This window comes from Myotis yumanensis, unplaced genomic scaffold (genome assembly GCF_028538775.1).
Source record: "Myotis yumanensis isolate MYYU_CA2020_CCGP unplaced genomic scaffold, mMyoYum1.0.hap1 SCAF_14, whole genome shotgun sequence".
In the NCBI taxonomy this organism is placed as follows: Eukaryota; Metazoa; Chordata; class Mammalia; order Chiroptera; family Vespertilionidae; genus Myotis; species Myotis yumanensis.
The window spans coordinates 13,756,280-13,774,185 of NW_027223765.1; the positions used below are offsets into that span (position 1 = coordinate 13,756,280).

Below are 17,906 nucleotides of genomic sequence, written 5' to 3' on the forward strand. Positions count from 1 at the left end.
AGTTACCTACTAGCTTCAGCTTTCAGCATGTACTGAACATTTGTCACTAAATTTTGCAGAGATACGAGGTGGTTTATTTAACTCTGGTTTTCTAATCTCTAAAAAGCTCAGAATAAAGTTTGTGACACATTTCCAGGTATTTATAGGACATGATGGTTCGCATTTTCTTCCTACCTTAACCTCTGACTTTATCTTTTTTTACTTGTTTTTTTCTTTTACGCTCACAGATTTTCTTTTCGTGTCCCATTAGACCAGCGGTTCTCAACTTGTAGGTTGCAACCCCTTTGGGGGTCGAACGACCCTTTCACAGGGGTCGCCTAAGACCATCGGAAAACACATATATAATTACATATTGTTTTTGTGATTAATCACTATGCTTTAATTATGTTCAATTTGTAACAATGAAATTGGGGGTCACCACAACATGAGGAACTGTATTAAAGGGTCGCGGCATTAAGAAGGTTGAGAACCACTGCATTAGACTAAGGGAGCTCCAATCTTTTGCTAGAATAGCAATGTGATTGTGCTTAATGGGTGTTTGTTTTTCCTGTTGTAGCCCATGTTCTGCAAGATTTATTTTCTAAAGGTAGCACATGAAGAATAGTGTACTTAGTTAAAATTATCCTTGAACATCCCTTGAGAAGGCTCTGTGGCTCAGCCCAACCCATCATATCTCCAGAGGTCTAAAGCCCTTAGTTTTTCCATCAGCTTTGGAATAGATCAAGATTACGTGGAGTGTCAAAGGAAGTAGTTTGGCATGTTTTCAGGGGGGTATCTGGCAAAATGTAGGTATATTTAAAACTAGAGGGGTGTGGGATGGTCACACAGAGGTCGTGGGAACTGACATGTATGCCTATCACCTAAGGAATTTTAAAGCACATTGTGCCTGGTATTATTTATAAATGTATTCCTCCCTTATGGATTAGCTAGGTCTCATCTTACTGAGAAAATTAAGACAGAAACTCATTATGTTTCCTTTCCACATATTCAATAGGACATGCCAAGAAACTTTTACAGCAGTAAAATAAGATGAAAATGGAAAACCTTTGCTTGCATTTCCGAGCCAGGAAGAACACACTCTTAATGTTTTTTTTGTTTTGTTTTGTTTTTAAATATATTTTATTGATTTTTTAAAAATATATTTTATTGATTTTTTTACAGAGAAGAAGGGAGAAGGATAGAGAGTTAGAAACATCGATGAGAGAGAAACATCGATCAGCTGCCTCCTGCACACCCCCCACTGGGGATGTGCCCGCAACCAAGGTACATGCCCTTGACCAGAATCGAACCTGGGACCCTTAAGTTCGCAGGCCGACGCTCTATCCACCGAGCCAGACCAGTTAGGGCCACTCATAATGTTTTTAAGTTGGTGTTTCAAAAATTAATAACTTCACTATTTCAAGTTTATAAGTTAGTTCTTGGGTGGTCACACTGCTGACGTGAAAATGGACTCATTTTCTCATGTGTTCTTAAATTGAAGTAATTTCTTCAAACCTTAAACTTTTAGAGCAATGTGTGCGTTCGGAATATCAGGGCCCATTCCCATGTTAGCTGGAAATCTTTAAAATATGGGCTTCTTAATTTATTAGTAACTTGGCACCTCTTAATAACAGACAGAGTGTTTACACTTCACATATGTCCTATTAATAAACTAATAAACTGTAAGTCTTCAAAATAGACCTACACATAATACCAGTATTAATGTTTTTCTTGGTAGACTATCAATGCAAGGCTGTTATTTTGTGGGATTTTTCTCCCCCAATCTAAACTTTTTTAAATTCAAGATGCCTGAACTGGAGTATTTTTTTTTTAGTTCAGACAAATTTGGGAATATAGCATTTGACACTTTTGAAACCGTGACGCCTGAGGACACCTGATTTGGTTTTAATGAGGCAGCATTGCATATGCTGTAGGTTTCAGAATGGGCTTGGGTGAGACTGCCTGGTTTTAAATCTTGGCTCTCCCTTTTACTGAACACGGTAAATTATTTATGTAATCTGTGCGCCTCAATATCCTCATCTATAAATGTGCATATTAATAGCAGTATCTCCCTCATGGGGTTATTAGGAAGATTAAATGAAATGGTATATTTAAAGCACTGAATCAGTCCTCATGTGTTATAAGTTCTCAATAGATTCTTATTCATGTCAACCTTGTTGTGTACTGGGGAATGGGATCCATACCAGCGGGTGCCTAGTAAATATCAAATGACTGGTTAAAAGGAATTGTGATGCCTTGCTGCTCTGGTCTTTCACCTCCGCCCATCCTCTGTCCATGCAGGTGGCCCCAGCCGTTAAGGAGAGGATGATGAAGAAGGGAAGCCTGATGCTGGGCTATCAGCCCCACCGGGGGAAGGTCAACTTCTTCCGCCAGGTGGTGATCAGCCCTCAAGTGAGCCGGGAGGACATGGACTTCCTCCTGGACGAGATAGACCTGCTGGGCAGAGACCTGTAGCTGTGGCTTTTGGTCCCCCAGAGGCACGGATCTGTCCTGGGGAGGGTTACAGATCCAGGATGTCTGGGGACAGGCACATAGGCGATTACAGCCTTTCTGATGAGAAATAGGAAACAGCCCATCCAGGCCCAGCAAAGCCAAAATGCTAAGCAAATAGTGTTTAGGACTCTAGCTGCCTGGGCACTACTGTTGCTCTAAAAGAGGAAGTGAAAAGTGAATTTTCTCAAGGATTATTGCTGGGACCGAGAATTGTAGAAAGTTTAGTAAATATCATGTGGTGCCTGGAATCGAAGCTTTTGTTGCTCTTTAAAGAATGTCTAAGTTAATAGTTTAAAGCTGAGGTCCTCAAAGTGCAGTCCCTAGACTAGCAGCATGAGCAGCACCTGAGAACTGGTTTAAAATGCAGATCCTTAGCCCCGCCTCCTACCTGCTGAATCAGAAACTCTGGCGCCCAGTGGCGCCCAGTCTTCTTTCTGGATTGTAAGGAGTCTTTCCGGGTGATTCTGAGACAAGGTAAGACCTGAGAACCAGTGGTTTACTGAAACCTCGTAATGACTGAATAATTGCTCTGATGTTTTGCCAGCAAAGGAATATCGAATATTTCAGTGGTCCCTGAGCCAGTCTTTGAGAATATAGCTGCCACATTGGTAGCAGAAATGTTTCGGTGCGTCAGAAGTATACCAGAGCTATTTTTGAAAGAGAAGCTACTTAAGATGTTTACTTTATAAAGATATATCTTTTATGCGGGCTGAATGTTTATTCTCAAAAGTTGAAATTAACCATTATCTATTCTAAATTATTTAGAGAGAAAAATAAGACAAACACTGTGTTGCATGGCCCTTTAAATCAAAGCAATAATCCTAATTCACTTCTGAAAATCATTGTATCATTAGTTTGGCATAGACGCTAGATATGTGCGTCTCTAACTATGTACCTCTTTTGGCTTGAGGGGCCCATTTCTTAGCTGGCTCTCTGCTTGTAGGAAATAACCAGAATGAAGTCCACAGTGATACGTTCCCTTTCTCAGGCTTTGAAATGTTAGTGTCGATATTTAAATGGTTCATATTGGGCAGAGATTCTGGGAATTAGAAACCTTTCAGTGCAAATACTGCCTCCATTTTCCCTGGGAGTAGGTGATGGTAGTTCTGTCTCTTATCCTGCCCCTAGATATCTAGGAGAATCTTATTTAACTGAGAAATAAGCAAAATGCAGAGGTATGGTTTCAGAGTTCAACTAGGTAAAAGTACGAATCTAACTAGAGCGCTGATTTGGAAAGCAAATGATTGGAAAGTTAGACTTAACATATGAATTAACCTTTGGTACTCCATCATTAACTTGTGTCGTTTAAATTTTGAAGAGTAAAAATCAGATATGTATGTACTCTGCTTTTAATCCATTTGTGGGTGTGTGGTTTCTTTGTATCTCCACTGGGCAAAGAATTACTTCCGTTTCTGGTGACAGGGATTTGTGTTGTGAGCATTTCATTTCTCATTGCCTTTTGTTTTACTATCCTTATAAAATGTTCCTGAAATGGACGTTTGCAGTAATGTGGGTCTCATGAAATAAAAAGCTACATTAGCACACACTTAGTGTTGTTTTCTTTTCCTGTTATTTCCTTTTTACTAAATGAAACCAACACAGTTTAGAAGTGTTGTGGGCTCCGTTGGCATTTTAGCTAAACAACTGAGTAGGTTGCAAACTGTTTTTAGTTGTTATCACCTTGAATTAAATGGCAACAGCAGCTGTAGCAAAGTGTGGGCTTGCCTCTTATTTAGACCTTTTTCTTCTCCTGGGCAAGGTAGGGAAACTCAGTAGCCACAGCTCAGCCTCAGCTGCACGTTGTGTGAGAGATGCAAGTTCCTTGATCAATGAAAAAGCAGCTACTACCAGGTAGTTTGAAATTTCCATTTGGTTCTTTAAATGTCAAGATGTACAGCACAATCAGGTATTGACTGAATGGTCAAGAATGATTTTTGTATAAAAGGTTAATTATAATTCATTCGCTCATTAAACGTATTGATAGTGGTGCTACCGTGTTCCAGGCAGTTAGCTCGGTGCTGGGATAGGTATTTGTATGTGTGCAGTGAATGAAATAGAAAAAGTCCCTGTTCTTCTGAAGCTTTTAACCTACTTGGGGCAGACAGTCAACAAGTAAGTATGTAACAGGTCAGGTGGTAGTAAGTATTTTGAAAGTGAGAGCAGGGTGTGCTATTGGGGAAAAGTGGGTTAGGCAGGGTCTCTCTGTAAAGTACCATTTAAATGGAGACTAAGAAAGTAAAGGAGAGAATCATGTGGGTATCCGGGGGAAGGGTGTTCAAGGTGGAGAGCATGGTGAGCTACAGGCCCAGGGAGCTGCACGCATGATACTTCCGAAGACAAGCATGGAGGTAAGCACGGCTTGCGCAGAGGGAATCATGGGGTGGATGGTGGATGATGAAGTCAAAGAAATATCTGGGAGTCAATACACTGGGCCTTGTAGGTGGGGACTTATTAGATGGAAACACATTAGAGAATCTGAAGAAGGTATTGAATGATTCAACTTATATTTTATTTATTTTTAATTGAATTTACTGGGGTGGCATTGGCTCACAAAACCATACAGGTTTCAAGTGTACAACTCAACAAAGTATCATCTATGCACTGTGTCCTGGGCCCATTGCTCCTAAGTCACTTTCCTTCCCCATTCCCCCCCACCCCCTTTGCCCACTTCCACCTCTCCCCCACCCCCTTTCCCTCTGGCTATCCCCACACTTTGTGTCTATAGGTTATGTATATATGTTTCTTTTAATCCATTCACCTTCTTTCATCAAGCCCCCCAACACCCTTCCCCTCTGATAGCTGTCAGTCTGTTCCATGTATCTATGCCTCTGTTTCTATTTTGTTCATCAGATTATTTTGTTTATTAGATTCCACATTTAAGTGAGGTCATATGGTATTTGTCTTTCTCTGATTGGCTTGTTTCACTTAGCATAATAATCTCCAGGCCCACCCATGCCATCACAAAAGGTAAGATTTTCTATGTTGCTTTGTTTTGTTTTTAAATGGCCGAGTAGTATTCCATTGTGTAAAATGAACTACAGCTTTTTTATCCACTCATCTACTGTTGGGCACTTGAGCTGTTTCCAGATCTTGGCTATTGTAAATAATGCTGCGATAATCATAGGAGTGCATATACTCTTTGGAATTAGTGTTTCGGGTTTCTTCGGACAGTTCCCAGAAGTGGGATCGCTGGGTCAAAAGGCAGTTCCTTTTTTAATGTTTTGAGGAAACCCCATACTGTTTTCCACAGTGGCTGCACCAGTCTGCATTCCCAACTTTACATTTTAGAAGGATCACTGGGAATACTGTTTGGAGAGTAGGGGGTATGTCGGCAAGTGTGTACTCAGGGTGACCAAATAGGAGGCGATTGCAGTTGTTTGAACAAAAAATAATGAAAGTTTATACACTAGGTTGTAGTGAAGGAAGAGGCTCAGTATTAGGCATTTAAAGGTAGAGTTGATGGGGTGGCTGATGGGGTAGCTAATGGAGTGGAGTGCTCAAGGAGAAATAAAGAATTAAGAATAGTGTCATATACTTTTGGCCTGGACAACAGCCTCCTTACTGCATCCAGACAGTGCTTTGGGGCATGGTCCAATCTGCTCATCAAACTGCAACCTGATTAAAACACAAAACGGATCTCCTCTCTCACTTTCTTGGAAACTTTCATTGACTTTCTGTTTGCTCTTAGGATTGACAACTGCCAGCTTTGCAGAAGACCATCAGCAGGCCTGTTGGTCAAGCAAAGCTAAGTTAATTAGCCCCATTGAGTGCGGGAGAGCATTGCCTTGAAAGACTCTTGGTGTCTCAAAAGGGAGAGGTTGGAGGAGGATATTTACAGGCTTCCGGTCTGTGCTCAAGGGGCCTACGGTGGGTCTTTCAAGGCAAACTGATTGGGACACAGTTCATTATGTCCTAGTGGTGAACTGGTGGGCACAGCCAGATGAGAATCTTGACCCATGCCCTGATGAATAAGCTGCTGTGTGACAAGCAAGCTGTTTCTGCAGGTGAGGCAGTCTCTTGTCCCGATGGGAGAAGAGACAAGTCAAGAGTTTGTCTGGATAAATTGGCTGGCAGGAATTTGCTAAAGCAAACAGGAAAGTTGTTCATTGATTTACAGTCTTAACTTTCTGAGCAAGAATCTCCTGAAACAAATGGTTAAATCACGTTGACATAAGTGATCTCAGTCCTGATAGGTAAGCTCTACAGAGGCAAGTGACTTCCATTTTCAGGATAAAGATCAAATTCTGCACGTGGCTGCCAAGGCCCAGCATCCTGCCAACCTCCAGTTTAACTTTAAGTTGTGCTGCCTCCCTCTTGCTGAGAGCCAGAAAAATGAGTCTTCTTTCAGATCCCACCCCACCCCCTGCCTCTTTACCCTGCATGCCAAAACCTTTGGATGTAGTACTCCCTTTTCCTACAGTGCTATTTCCCCTTCACCTAACTAAATATCTGCTTACAGTTTATATTTCAGCTTGATTTTCTGTTCCTTGGAGGTGCCTTCTCTATCTGCCCTCCGCCTATCCAAAAGGGACTCTGCAGCAATAGAAGCTCTTTGTAATTTTCTTAAAATACACGCGTCACTCTTTGCAATTGCATATCTCTGTGCATTTTTAAAATTAAGATGTATTGTCCATTGGAGACTTAGCACATAATCATCACTCAATAAATAATTGTGAAAATGAGGAAGGCTGGCATACAAACTGTGATACTGAATGTTTGGGTTAGTAAATGTGCCCCTGAAGAAAAAGAGGAATGTTCCTCCTTAAAAAAAAGAACTTAGATTTGGCTTGTCACAGAATAATTTTCTTCTTTGGACAAGTGTGATTTTGATATCTGAATATTTGCTCACAAGAATGTAAAACTAGAGCCATAACCACCTTAAGTTATCACAAGTTGTGAGTTGGTTAACATTTCACTAGCATTACCTGGAATAGACTCACATGTGAAATATTCTGCAGTTCTGATTTATATCTGATAACAATATGGCTCATGTGGATGGGGAGTTTGAAACAGTTTTTATTCTGCTATTTGAAGGCTTTGAGATTTCCTTGTGTTGGTCATTTCTGCTGGGGAGGTTGTTGGGAGAACTATAGCCATAATCTGCTTCTGACCACTGGAAGCTACTGATTCCCAAAAGAGTCCAATAATCATGACGGGCAAATATGACTTAGTCCCTTGTCTCCCTTCACCTGGGGAATCTTGGCTAGACTCGGTGATGTGGACATCAGAGGCCTTGTTCTGATTCAACCTGTCTTTCTGCTAGCTTTGAGTCCACCACCAGCTTTTGAAATTCAAAAAGGCCTTTTCTTCTTTAACAAACCTACCTAGAAATCATCATGCCCCCCTAGGTCATTCCCCATGATCTGGCCTGAATGGGCATGCGAAGGCACATCATGAACAAGAAACTTACTCATATGTTTATCTCCCAAACCCTATTCAAAACCTCCAGAGTCTGATAGATTTAGAAATCTGGACATTTGGGTGATTTTTAGAAAGCTAGTAAGATGGATATTTTGTGAGGCCCTAAAGTGCATTATTAAACACATTAATATTTCTGCCAAATAACATAAATATTCACCCTAAGTGGGATGAGGAACAACTATAAGTAGCCTCCCATCAGATTTAGAAACTAAGTGAATGGGGACATTTATCTACTAGTATATTTTTCAGAGCTCTTTGATTCGAAATAGCAAAGAAAGGATATGGACCTGCATTATCTCATTCCAACTATAAGCACCATTGTCTGCCATTTTGTTCTCTTTTTGGTATTTTGTCGGTGCTGTTAGCCGTGAAAGAAGCTGTTCTCCCATCAGACCTAGGAGATTTAGGAAATGGTTGAACACAGATTCAAGAAAACTATCAGATGGAAGTGTGATTCCCTTTATTATACTTGAGGCTGTGCAATGCATACAAATAAGCCTGATGTTCTTTTGTTGCAGGATGTGAACATTCCCTCTCATTATGGAAAAATAATCAATTGCTTCTTCTTCCCTTTCTTTCAAGCATTAGAGAGATGGAATGCAAATACGTCCTCCTCTGGGGAAGGTTTGAAGATTAAGCAAACTAATTACTTAGTTGCTAATAATTCAGGCTCCAAATTGATAGGGTACCAAAATCTGTTGAGCAGAGAGCAGGAGCAAAGCTTGGGCAAAGAAAAAGGTGGGAAGTCGAGAATTCCTAGGACTTAAAGGAGTGACCGTCATGAGCGTCTCTAGAGAGGAGGGCCCCTGCCTATTTCTCCAAGGCAAGGAGCTAAGGGCCTGGTGGGTTTTAAGAGAGTAGCCCATGGTGCCCCAGGAAGCAAATTTAGATCTATGGCCCTCAGGTTCTCCCATGAATAATTCTAAGTCCCAAAGCAGTGGTTCTCAACCTTCCTAATGCCGTGACCCTTTAATACAGTTCCTCATGTTGTGGTGGCCCCCAACCATAAAATAATTTTCGTTGCCACTTCATAACTGTAATTTTGCTACTGTTATGCATCGTAATGTAAATATCTGATATGCAGGATGTATTTTCATTGTTACAAATTGAACATAGTTAAAACATAGTGACTAATCACAAAAACAATATGTAATTATGTATGTGTTTTCCGATGGTCTTAGGTGACCCCTGTGAAAGGGTTGTTCGACCCCCAAAGGGGTCGCGACCCACAGGTTGAGAACCACTGCCCCAATGGCAAAGAAGCAGGGGAGAGGCAGACCTGAGCAAAGGCAGCAAGTGGGATAATGGGCCTCTCGGGGCACCAGCTTCACTGACAACTGAGAACCAGCACTCCCCAAACCTTTGCCCCTTTTTGCTGCATAAAACCTGGAGCAAAGGTAAAACCTTAGGAGTTAGTGGGGAAGGTGGTCCCCAAAATAAGAGCTGAATTTCTCACAGGCCCAGCAGGATAGAGGTTCAGATAAAAAATTAAGTAGGTTTATAGAAAAATAAGACATGTGACATTTCTTATACACCTGAGTTTGTAATCTAAGGATACTAACCACTACAATTTAATTAGAATGTTAAATTTTACATTCTATAATGTTAGTTATAATGGCGACTGATGCCTCTTAAAAACAAGATTCCAGAATGTCTTTCTGGTTTGATTCATTTTAAGAAAATGATTCCAAAATGGTGAACTGGTGAGATCAGCACACATACACACACACACACACAGCACTACACCCACACACGCAGATGTTGGACAGCAGGCCATTTTTGGTTCATCTATCCCCTTCCACTTTTATTTAGCAATATTTTATTTTAAATTTCTCACTATAATTAACACAATATTCAGGGGTACAACATAGTACAGTGGGGCCTTGACTGACGAGTTTAATTCGTTCCAAGACCGAGCTCCTTAAGGAGCTCATTAAGGAGCTCGTTAACTCAAATTACTCTATCAACTCAATGCAAAAAATCGGCCGAGAGATAGCTAGTATCTCAAAAAACTCGTTCGTTAGTTGGGACACTCGTAAGTCAAGACCCCACTGTAATTAGACATTTATGTAACTTACAAAGTGATCCCCACAGTAAGTCCAGTATCCATCTAATACCATGAATCCTTATTACACTATTATTGACTGTATTCCCTATGCTGTACTTTACATCCCCATGACTGTTTTTATAACTGGTCATTTTTGTTTCTTAATCCCTTCTCCTTTTTCACTCAGCCAACCCCAATCCCCTGGAGTCTGGCACCCATCCCTTTCTTCTCCGTATCTGAGTCTATTTCTGTTTTGTTTATTTTTTTGTTTTGTTTTTTAGATTCCGCATATAAATGAAATTATGCGGTGTTTGTCTTTCTCTGATAACTCTGTTCTTACTACTCTCCCAGGTCAGTCCTGTCATTACCCCCATTTTATACACTGAGAATCCAAAACACAAAGTCCAGGGCTAGTCGGTAGCAGAGATGGGCTTTGAACCAAGGGGTCTGATTCTAGAGGTCCCTGTTCTAACAATGTTGATATGACTATTCAGGCAAACGAGAATAAATTTCAAAGGCATTGTACCTTTTTGGATGGCCCTAGGACACTGGGGCTCGTTTATTCTGTTATCTGCCATCTTGGACATGAATGGAGAGGAGACATTGAGGGCAATTTCAGACGCTGTGTGCAGCACACGCTGTGTGCAGAAGTGACTTTTAATGATGTGTGTGTGTGTGTGTGTGTGCGCGTGCGCGCGCGCGTGCGTGCGCACGCATGCATGTGGAAAAGGCGAGAACTTTTCACAGTGTATGCAATTTTAGCTTAATTAGAAGAGGAAGAGTGTTAACAAGTTATTTTTAAATGCACCAAAGAGCAGGAGGTGTATTAGAATTAAATTACACCCTGTGAGGCTGATTGGCAGGCCATGTAATGTTGGAAAGTTCACAATCTTGTCTTTATCAGCTCAGTTTGCAAAGTAGGCCTGAAAGCTGTGTCCCCAAACCCATAGTCTGGAGCTATAACTAGTCAAGTTAAAAAAAAAAAAAAACCTAATTGGAAATGTGATAAGCAACGGTTAGGCAGCCCATTTCAGGAAGAAAATGAACAAAATGAGCAGATGCCAACTGCTGTGACTTTTGTGAAAAAGGATGGACACGGGTTTAAATGAAAGGTTTTCTGTCAGTCACCTAAGGAAGGCATTTCCCTCAGGGCTGCCCATTAGCATGTCATTTGCATAGAGAAGTTCAAACAAAAACCAGCACCACCAGCTAGAAACTCTTGGGCACAAAGAGCCTGCATTCAAAAGCTGCTGACTGGTGGGAGGGAGGGCTCCCTGTAGAGGGCACTGGGAGTCTCACTGCCAACGGGGAATGCCCCTGACCTTGCAGTAGCGAGAACTGAAATAACCCTGGCAAAATGGAGCCCGCCGGGGGTCAGAGGACCTTGGCTCCTGTTTTGGCTGAAGTTCTTGGGCTGGAGCCCAGAGTCCATGTGCCTTTGAGGAATGACTTTCCCGGGGCTCCCTGATGGCCACCGCTCCCCTCCAGGGCAAACTGCATCTTCCTCCTCCCTGTTTTGAAGTCTAAGGAGGCAGCCCATCAGACCCTCCACCTTGTCCTCTAACTACAGCTGCATCTCCTGTTCAAGCAGGAGTGTGGACGCTGTGTCTGACTGTTTCTGTTCAAATCCCGGCCTAAAGACTGCTTCCTGGGGGCCTGTGAGCTTGCTGTCCCTATCTGCCTCAGTTTCCTCGTCTCTAATATGGAGGAAAGACTACCTTCTAAGTGTGTGGTGAAGATTAAAGTAGATAAAGAAAATAAAACAGAGAAGCGTGTTTGGCACTTACTGAGTGCTCGATACATGTTAGCAATTAACATGGATTTGCCTCCTTGCGTGGAGCTAACATCAATCATTCCTATTCATATCCCCTGTAGTTGCCAAGAATAAATACCGTCATGTACTTAGTCCATTTAAAACAGATCAATTCGTTTTTAAACTCAGCTATATTTCAGGTAATAATATTTGTGAATGCCCAGGTGTAATATGTTTATTTTTCCTAATATACATTCAAATAAAAACAGACCCACTGAAATAATGTTTTCTAAGGTTGGCACCATCTGAAATACCAGGGCACATTTCACAGGTTAGGCAATGCTGTCCACACACAGTCATTCATCTGTCAGTGGTTCTCTCAGCAAGAATTGAGACAACACTTACCAGGCGAATGGAGAGCCAGTTGGGAAATAGAAACGGAAAAGCACCTTCCCTGCCCTCACTGAGCAAACCGACAGGCAGCGGGGAGATGAGAACAATGAGAGCCCTAGAGATGGCGGGGCGGGGGAGGGTGGGGGGAGGGGCGGGGGTTGGCCCTCATTCCACTGGGCAGGCCGGTTCCCACAGGAGACAGCATAAATAAAGAGAACCAAGCATCATTCCAAACTATTATTCCAACTTCTTCCAAATTCCCATTTTAAGACAACTTGACTTTGCACCCAGATTCGACCTCCTGGAGATCGGAGGCTTCTTCCTGGAGTCCTCCGGGCATGGTTTCTCATCTGTAAAACGGGCACGCTGTCCAGCTTGTGGAGCTGGTGGAGGATAGAATCTGCTGCTACAGGTGAAGGAGAGTTCGCCCCAGGGGATCGATCCTCTTAGGACAGGGCCTTCCTCATGGGCAGGCCTGCGGCACATGCCCGGTTCTCCTCTGGGCGGTGAATGCTCTCTCGGGTTACCTTGAAACCTGCTTTGGGAAAGCAGCCCTTGGCAGACTACACCAACTTAAAATTGGCCGTAGGAAGGCTTTCCAAGGTCAAGACACAACTCCCAGAGCCTTGCATATATTTCCTGTCACAACAGTATCCTGAATAGGTGGAGGCGCATAAGATCCCATTAGGAACTGAGGCATGGAAAGGTTATGTCACTTGCCCAGGTCAAATAGCTGGCAAATGGAGGAGCAGGTAACTATTAAAATTAGTAACCACTAAAATTGCCAATTACTCGCTCAGATATGTCTCTAATGCCCACAGTAGTGTGGGACCACATCATCCTCTAGCTCAGTGATTCTCTGCTAGAGCAGTTTCTGTCTCCCCCAGAAGACATTTGGCAATAATGGTGACATATTTGGTTGCCACAACTGCTACTGGTATCTAGCGGCAGAGGTCAGGGATGCTATTATACAACCTACAGTGCAAGGGACAGGCCTCTCCCCAAACAATCATCTAACACAGAATGTCAGTAGTGCTGAGGTTTAGAAGCCCTGAGGTAGGCACGACCTTCTTAACGCTGCAGAACCTTAACCATTTAGCACCCAGCTGATTATTCGGAAGAAGCCACAGGATGTCTGATTCCAAAAGAGAAAGCTTCAAGTTGGGGCAGAAAAACCACACATGCTTTGTCACCGGAAAGCAATGACCTTGAGCCAACTGCCCAGGGTACATTTGCCTGGAGATGCAGATAAGCTGGTTACAAGCCTCAGGTGGGACACTGTGGCTGGGTAGAAAGGAAGAGCAACGAAGCATGACATCTGGCAGAAGTTGAAGATAGTCATCAGCCAGCTGCTCGTGTAGAGAAAGGCGGAAATAGAAGAAAGAGGCACGTGCTCTTAAGCAGCAACTTTGGCTGCGCCACGCCCTGGGAGAAGCAGTCATGGGGATGGAGGCAGCTCCCTGGACGGTGGGGAGAGGGGAACTGGCTAAGACAGCAGCCAGGGGATGCAGAGGGACCTGCCAGGGTCCTGGGAACAGGTAGGCCACACACAGAGTCGGCTGCATCTCATGTTATTGAACTGCTGCTATGAATGCTTTTTTTTTTAAGGGGACCTGAGGGCTGCTAGTTGAAGAAGGATGTGAATGGAAAAGTTGGAGAGGATTATGTCTTGTGATATTTTTCTACATAAACTGCAAAATAACCAAGTGAGGCTACAGGGCTTGGCTACTATGAATAGGAACAGGAGACAAGAAGCTGACCTGAGTACTTTCGCTTTATTCAATCTAATAAACATTTTATTTATATAAAAGACGAACGATGCACAGTATGAAAATAAGTGCTTGAGACATTTGATATAAAAAGAGTATATAGCATTCACATTCCTATTTTAATACATTGAGTATGGCTGAAGTGTTCCATAAAAGAATAAAACTTTCCCTTTATGTAGAGTAGTAAAAAAAAAAAAAAAAGTCAGTATTTTTAGGAACTACAGATTATTCCTTGGTCTTCTTCTTGAATAAGAAAAAAAAACATAAACAAATCAAGCCACAGTATCATCTGATTCTACATTCCAGTTTATGCTGATGATGACCCAGAAGTGATAAAGCTCTTTGGAATCGTTAATGGACCAGTATTCTAGAAATTCGCCACTAGAGGTCAATGAGCAACAGCTATTGAGCGGTGTCAACAAGCCTTAAAGTGCTCGGAATTTCTGGGCACTTCCCATGTATTGTAGTTAACCTGTCCTCAAGTTTCAGCCCCTCATACTCCCTCTTCCCTCCCTCCCCCCTCCCCCCCACGGGACAGGGTGCCTAGAAGTTCCACCTACTCCAAACTTCAGTATGTCTGCTAAAACCCCAATGAGATGAGATCGTCCAAAATCCACAGAGCTGCTTTGCTCACTGCGAAGTCTCTAACATTCCTATATTTGGCAGAAAATAAGTAGCTTAAAAAAAAAAAAAAAAGATTATTTGCAGCATTGACACTTGTTTGTGGAAGAACAAGTTTCCTATGGAGTATTAAAGCTCATTTTGTTCTCGTCCACGCGGATTTCCTAACTTCAAACAGGACTCCTGTGTCCCACCTTTGAATCCTCACTAGGAGCATCTGCAATGTTGGGAAGGCTGGTGAGATAAGAAGATCATGAAGAAAGCTTCTTAGAGGAAAGGACTCCCCTCCATAATACAGAGGGAAAGGAAACTCTTAATATAGAGACAATAGAGACCTGGGCTAGCCGGACCTCTCGGAGGAGGTCCGCTTTAGTCCAAAAAGGCCAACTTCAAATCTTAACACCAGATGGGGAGAGGGAGGGAATCAGTCATAGTACACAGCCAGGGAATGATGCTTGCATGCACATCCCTTACAGGAGGCCTTGGTTCAGGGCGGGGCGGGGGTGGGCAGGAAGCGCAAATGTTTACATCAAGAAGTGAAGCAGCTTTATAAGTGCGTCCACACCTTCATTTTGTGAATGATGTGGGTCAGAGAGAACTGAAAACCATCTGCTATCTATTCTCACTTGAGGATCCAGATTGTGTGTGTATGTGTAAAATCTCCAAATATTTAAAAACTGGCTCAATTTTGTGAAACGCAGCGCTGGCCAAGCAAAACACGTGTTCAGAGTGCCCGGGGAAGCAGTCCCGACTGGGGCAGGATCGCAGCTCAAATCCTTCGCACCAGACCAAGATACACTTGAGCACTCAGGAGCCCAGGAGACACAAGCTATTGGTGTTGCTTAGAAAGCTGGAGACTCACACTAAGCGTGCTGAAAAATTAAACACAAGGAACTCTGGGGAGATTTAATCCTTTTTAGGAAAGGGAGAGGGCTGGGAGTGAACAAGAGTAATATAGGTATGGGGGGGCGGGGAATAAAGTATATATATATGTATATATATATATATATATATATATATATCATATTAGTAGAAGGCATAGCAATTTCATGGACAAGGAAATTTTTCCTGACTTTTCTGCAGCCAATGAAGGCAAAAATGGGGCTCGAGAATATATAAACTATTCGAGATGGGACCACATTTCTGCGCTAGTTGAGGAAGGTGGTTCACAAGCCAGATGTGGGGCCTGAAGCTCAAGTGAACAGTCCAGGAGAAACAATGGCACAAGGAGCCCCAGGATCTGGTCCCCAAACAGTGGGGCTCTTAAGTAGCTCCATGGACAGATGAGGGCCCGCACACAGGGAATGATTTTGCAGAAGCGAGTGCATCGTGGCCATAGCAGATTGTGGGACACGGAGCCTCTCTCCTAATGCCAGCCCCACCCTCCCCCCATGTAGTCAGAGAACCACCCATCCCTCGTGTGATTGTCAAGTGCTAATGTTGTCATGGATCCCTTCTTCTGTGCTCAGCTCTGGAGCTCTCCAATCAAACCATTTTCCTAGGAATACTAGATCTTTTTCTTTATCTCTTTCCAGAGTATGGCTGTATATATAGATATAGACATATATAGATATATATATAAAACATAGCTATTCCATATTTATATACAGGCATTAATAAAGTGCAAATGTTATTAGCTATTGTAAAAGTCAATCTCATTTCCTGAGGAACTGCTAACACAGCTTATCCTATGACAACGTCAAAGGCATAGAATGCTTCATGTCACCCACCCCGGCCAGCTGTTTCTGCTCAGTCCCATCGCTTCCAGGGAGGGGAGTGAGCCCTGGTTTTCCAGGAAGCATCCGTCGGCTTAGTTCTTTGGACTTGGCCCAGCCTGCCCTGGAAGAGCTATTTGGTGGTGCCCAGCGAGCCATCTTCGGGAATCTTCTCCTCGGAGCAGCTCCTCCCCGAGAGTCTGTCCAGGTGCTCCAGCTCACTGAAGCGCTCAGCCACACACTGGGCCGTGAGCCGGGCTTCTGGGTCGTGGTCCCAGCACTCAGTCAGAGTCTCACACACCATCTGGATGCCCTGCAGAGGAGGAGAAGTCCACAGGCAACATGAGCAGGGCTGTCGCTGGGCTCCACGGAGGGCCAGATGGTCTTTGTTCCTGCAGTGCAGGCCAGGTGGGAAAGAGCCCGTGCATTGAACCCGTTTCGACCGAGCGCTCACAGTGCGAGGCCAGCCAGTGGCATGCAGACCGAGGGGGCTGTGCAGGGGGGTGTGCATAGCTCTGGACACCTGTTGGACCTGTCTGCTCTGCTGCCTTTTGATCACAATAAGTCGTGAAATGGAGAGACAGCACAAGGACCCTCAGTAGGCTTCTGGGGTCCTGAGAATTCCCAGGAAGTGCCCCCGGACCATATCACAGGACCAAATACCAGTCAGAGCTGCCCCACTCCTCCCCAGCGTTAGGCTGGGCCCTGCGAGAAACAGTTGTTTTTGATTCTAGGCCTTTTCAGAGGGTTCAACCTGACCCCATAATGGCCCCATTCAAAAGGCACTTCCAGAAAATGCTGCCCAATACCCTGGGGAGGGTCTTTTTCCAGGGCCTGAATGTTTACTTTGCATTGCAAATATTTTTGCTATTATTTCAAGTCCTTGTGGGAAATAAAGCAGGCCTGGGGTTAAACAGATAGCCTGTAGGCAGAAGGAGTGTGCCCTGAACAATTAGGCTCAACACTGTTATCTGTGGGGACTACTCACCAGGTGAGCCTGGTGGAACAGATGAATCCAGCACTGCCCTGAGAACCAGCACGCTCCCCCTACTTGTAACTTTCCTATCACACCTCAGAACCCCTCCCTGCCCTGCCGGGGATCACGTTCATGATGTTGGATTAATTGTATAATTCACCTAATTGACGGTATTGATTGATGGCCGTGTTAAGAGTGGAGTGTTATTGTTGGTACACAAGTAACATTTATTTTATTCTGACACTGTAATTACAGGCAGTAAATTAAATTAAATATTAAGCATTAACTTGAAATCAATAGGGCAACAAATCTCATTAAGGGGAAAAATGTATTATGCAAATTCTTTCCAGAATTTTATAATCATGAATCATGGCTTCATTACAAGAACTGTACAGTTTAGGAGGCGTGTTGGAAAGGGACAACACCAGTGCCTTCTGATTTCAGAGTTAATGCCTAACAGTCACCTATCATCAAAGCCTGAGGCCTTTCCCGAGATTCCAGGAGCTCAGCTTTATTAGCTTCCGCCCTGGGAAGTAGCTCTAGGCCAGGACCTGCCCAGGCCAGGCCTCCTGCTCCATCTGGCTTCCCTCAGGCCTGACTTCTTGTTTCTGTTTCTTACCCGAATTCATTCGCCTGCCCTTGGGAAAACCTGGGACAGCGCCAGCTTGCACTAGATGAGGATTCATCCAAGGCAAGAGGAGGTTTTCCACATAGAAAG

At 43.4% G+C, this 17,906-nt stretch overlaps 2 protein-coding genes across 2 annotated transcripts in view; one reads left to right on the top strand and one right to left on the bottom strand.

Annotated features, from left to right (window-relative positions):
• GADL1 (glutamate decarboxylase like 1) overlaps positions 1-2,842 on the top strand; it is a 214,296-nt gene extending 211,454 nt beyond the window's left edge. Inside the window, exon 16 of the mRNA XM_070391087.1 lies at positions 2,281-2,842. Within this exon, the coding sequence (XP_070247188.1) occupies positions 2,281-2,454 (174 nt within the window). The 3' untranslated portion in view covers positions 2,455-2,842. The remainder of the gene's footprint in view (positions 1-2,280) is intronic.
• Positions 2,843-13,862: 11,020 nt separating this feature from the next.
• TGFBR2 (transforming growth factor beta receptor 2) overlaps positions 13,863-17,906 on the bottom strand; it is an 80,087-nt gene continuing 76,043 nt past the window's right edge. The window contains exon 7 of the mRNA XM_070391826.1: positions 13,863-16,525. Within this exon, the coding sequence (XP_070247927.1) occupies positions 16,346-16,525 (180 nt within the window). The 3' untranslated portion in view covers positions 13,863-16,345. The remainder of the gene's footprint in view (positions 16,526-17,906) is intronic.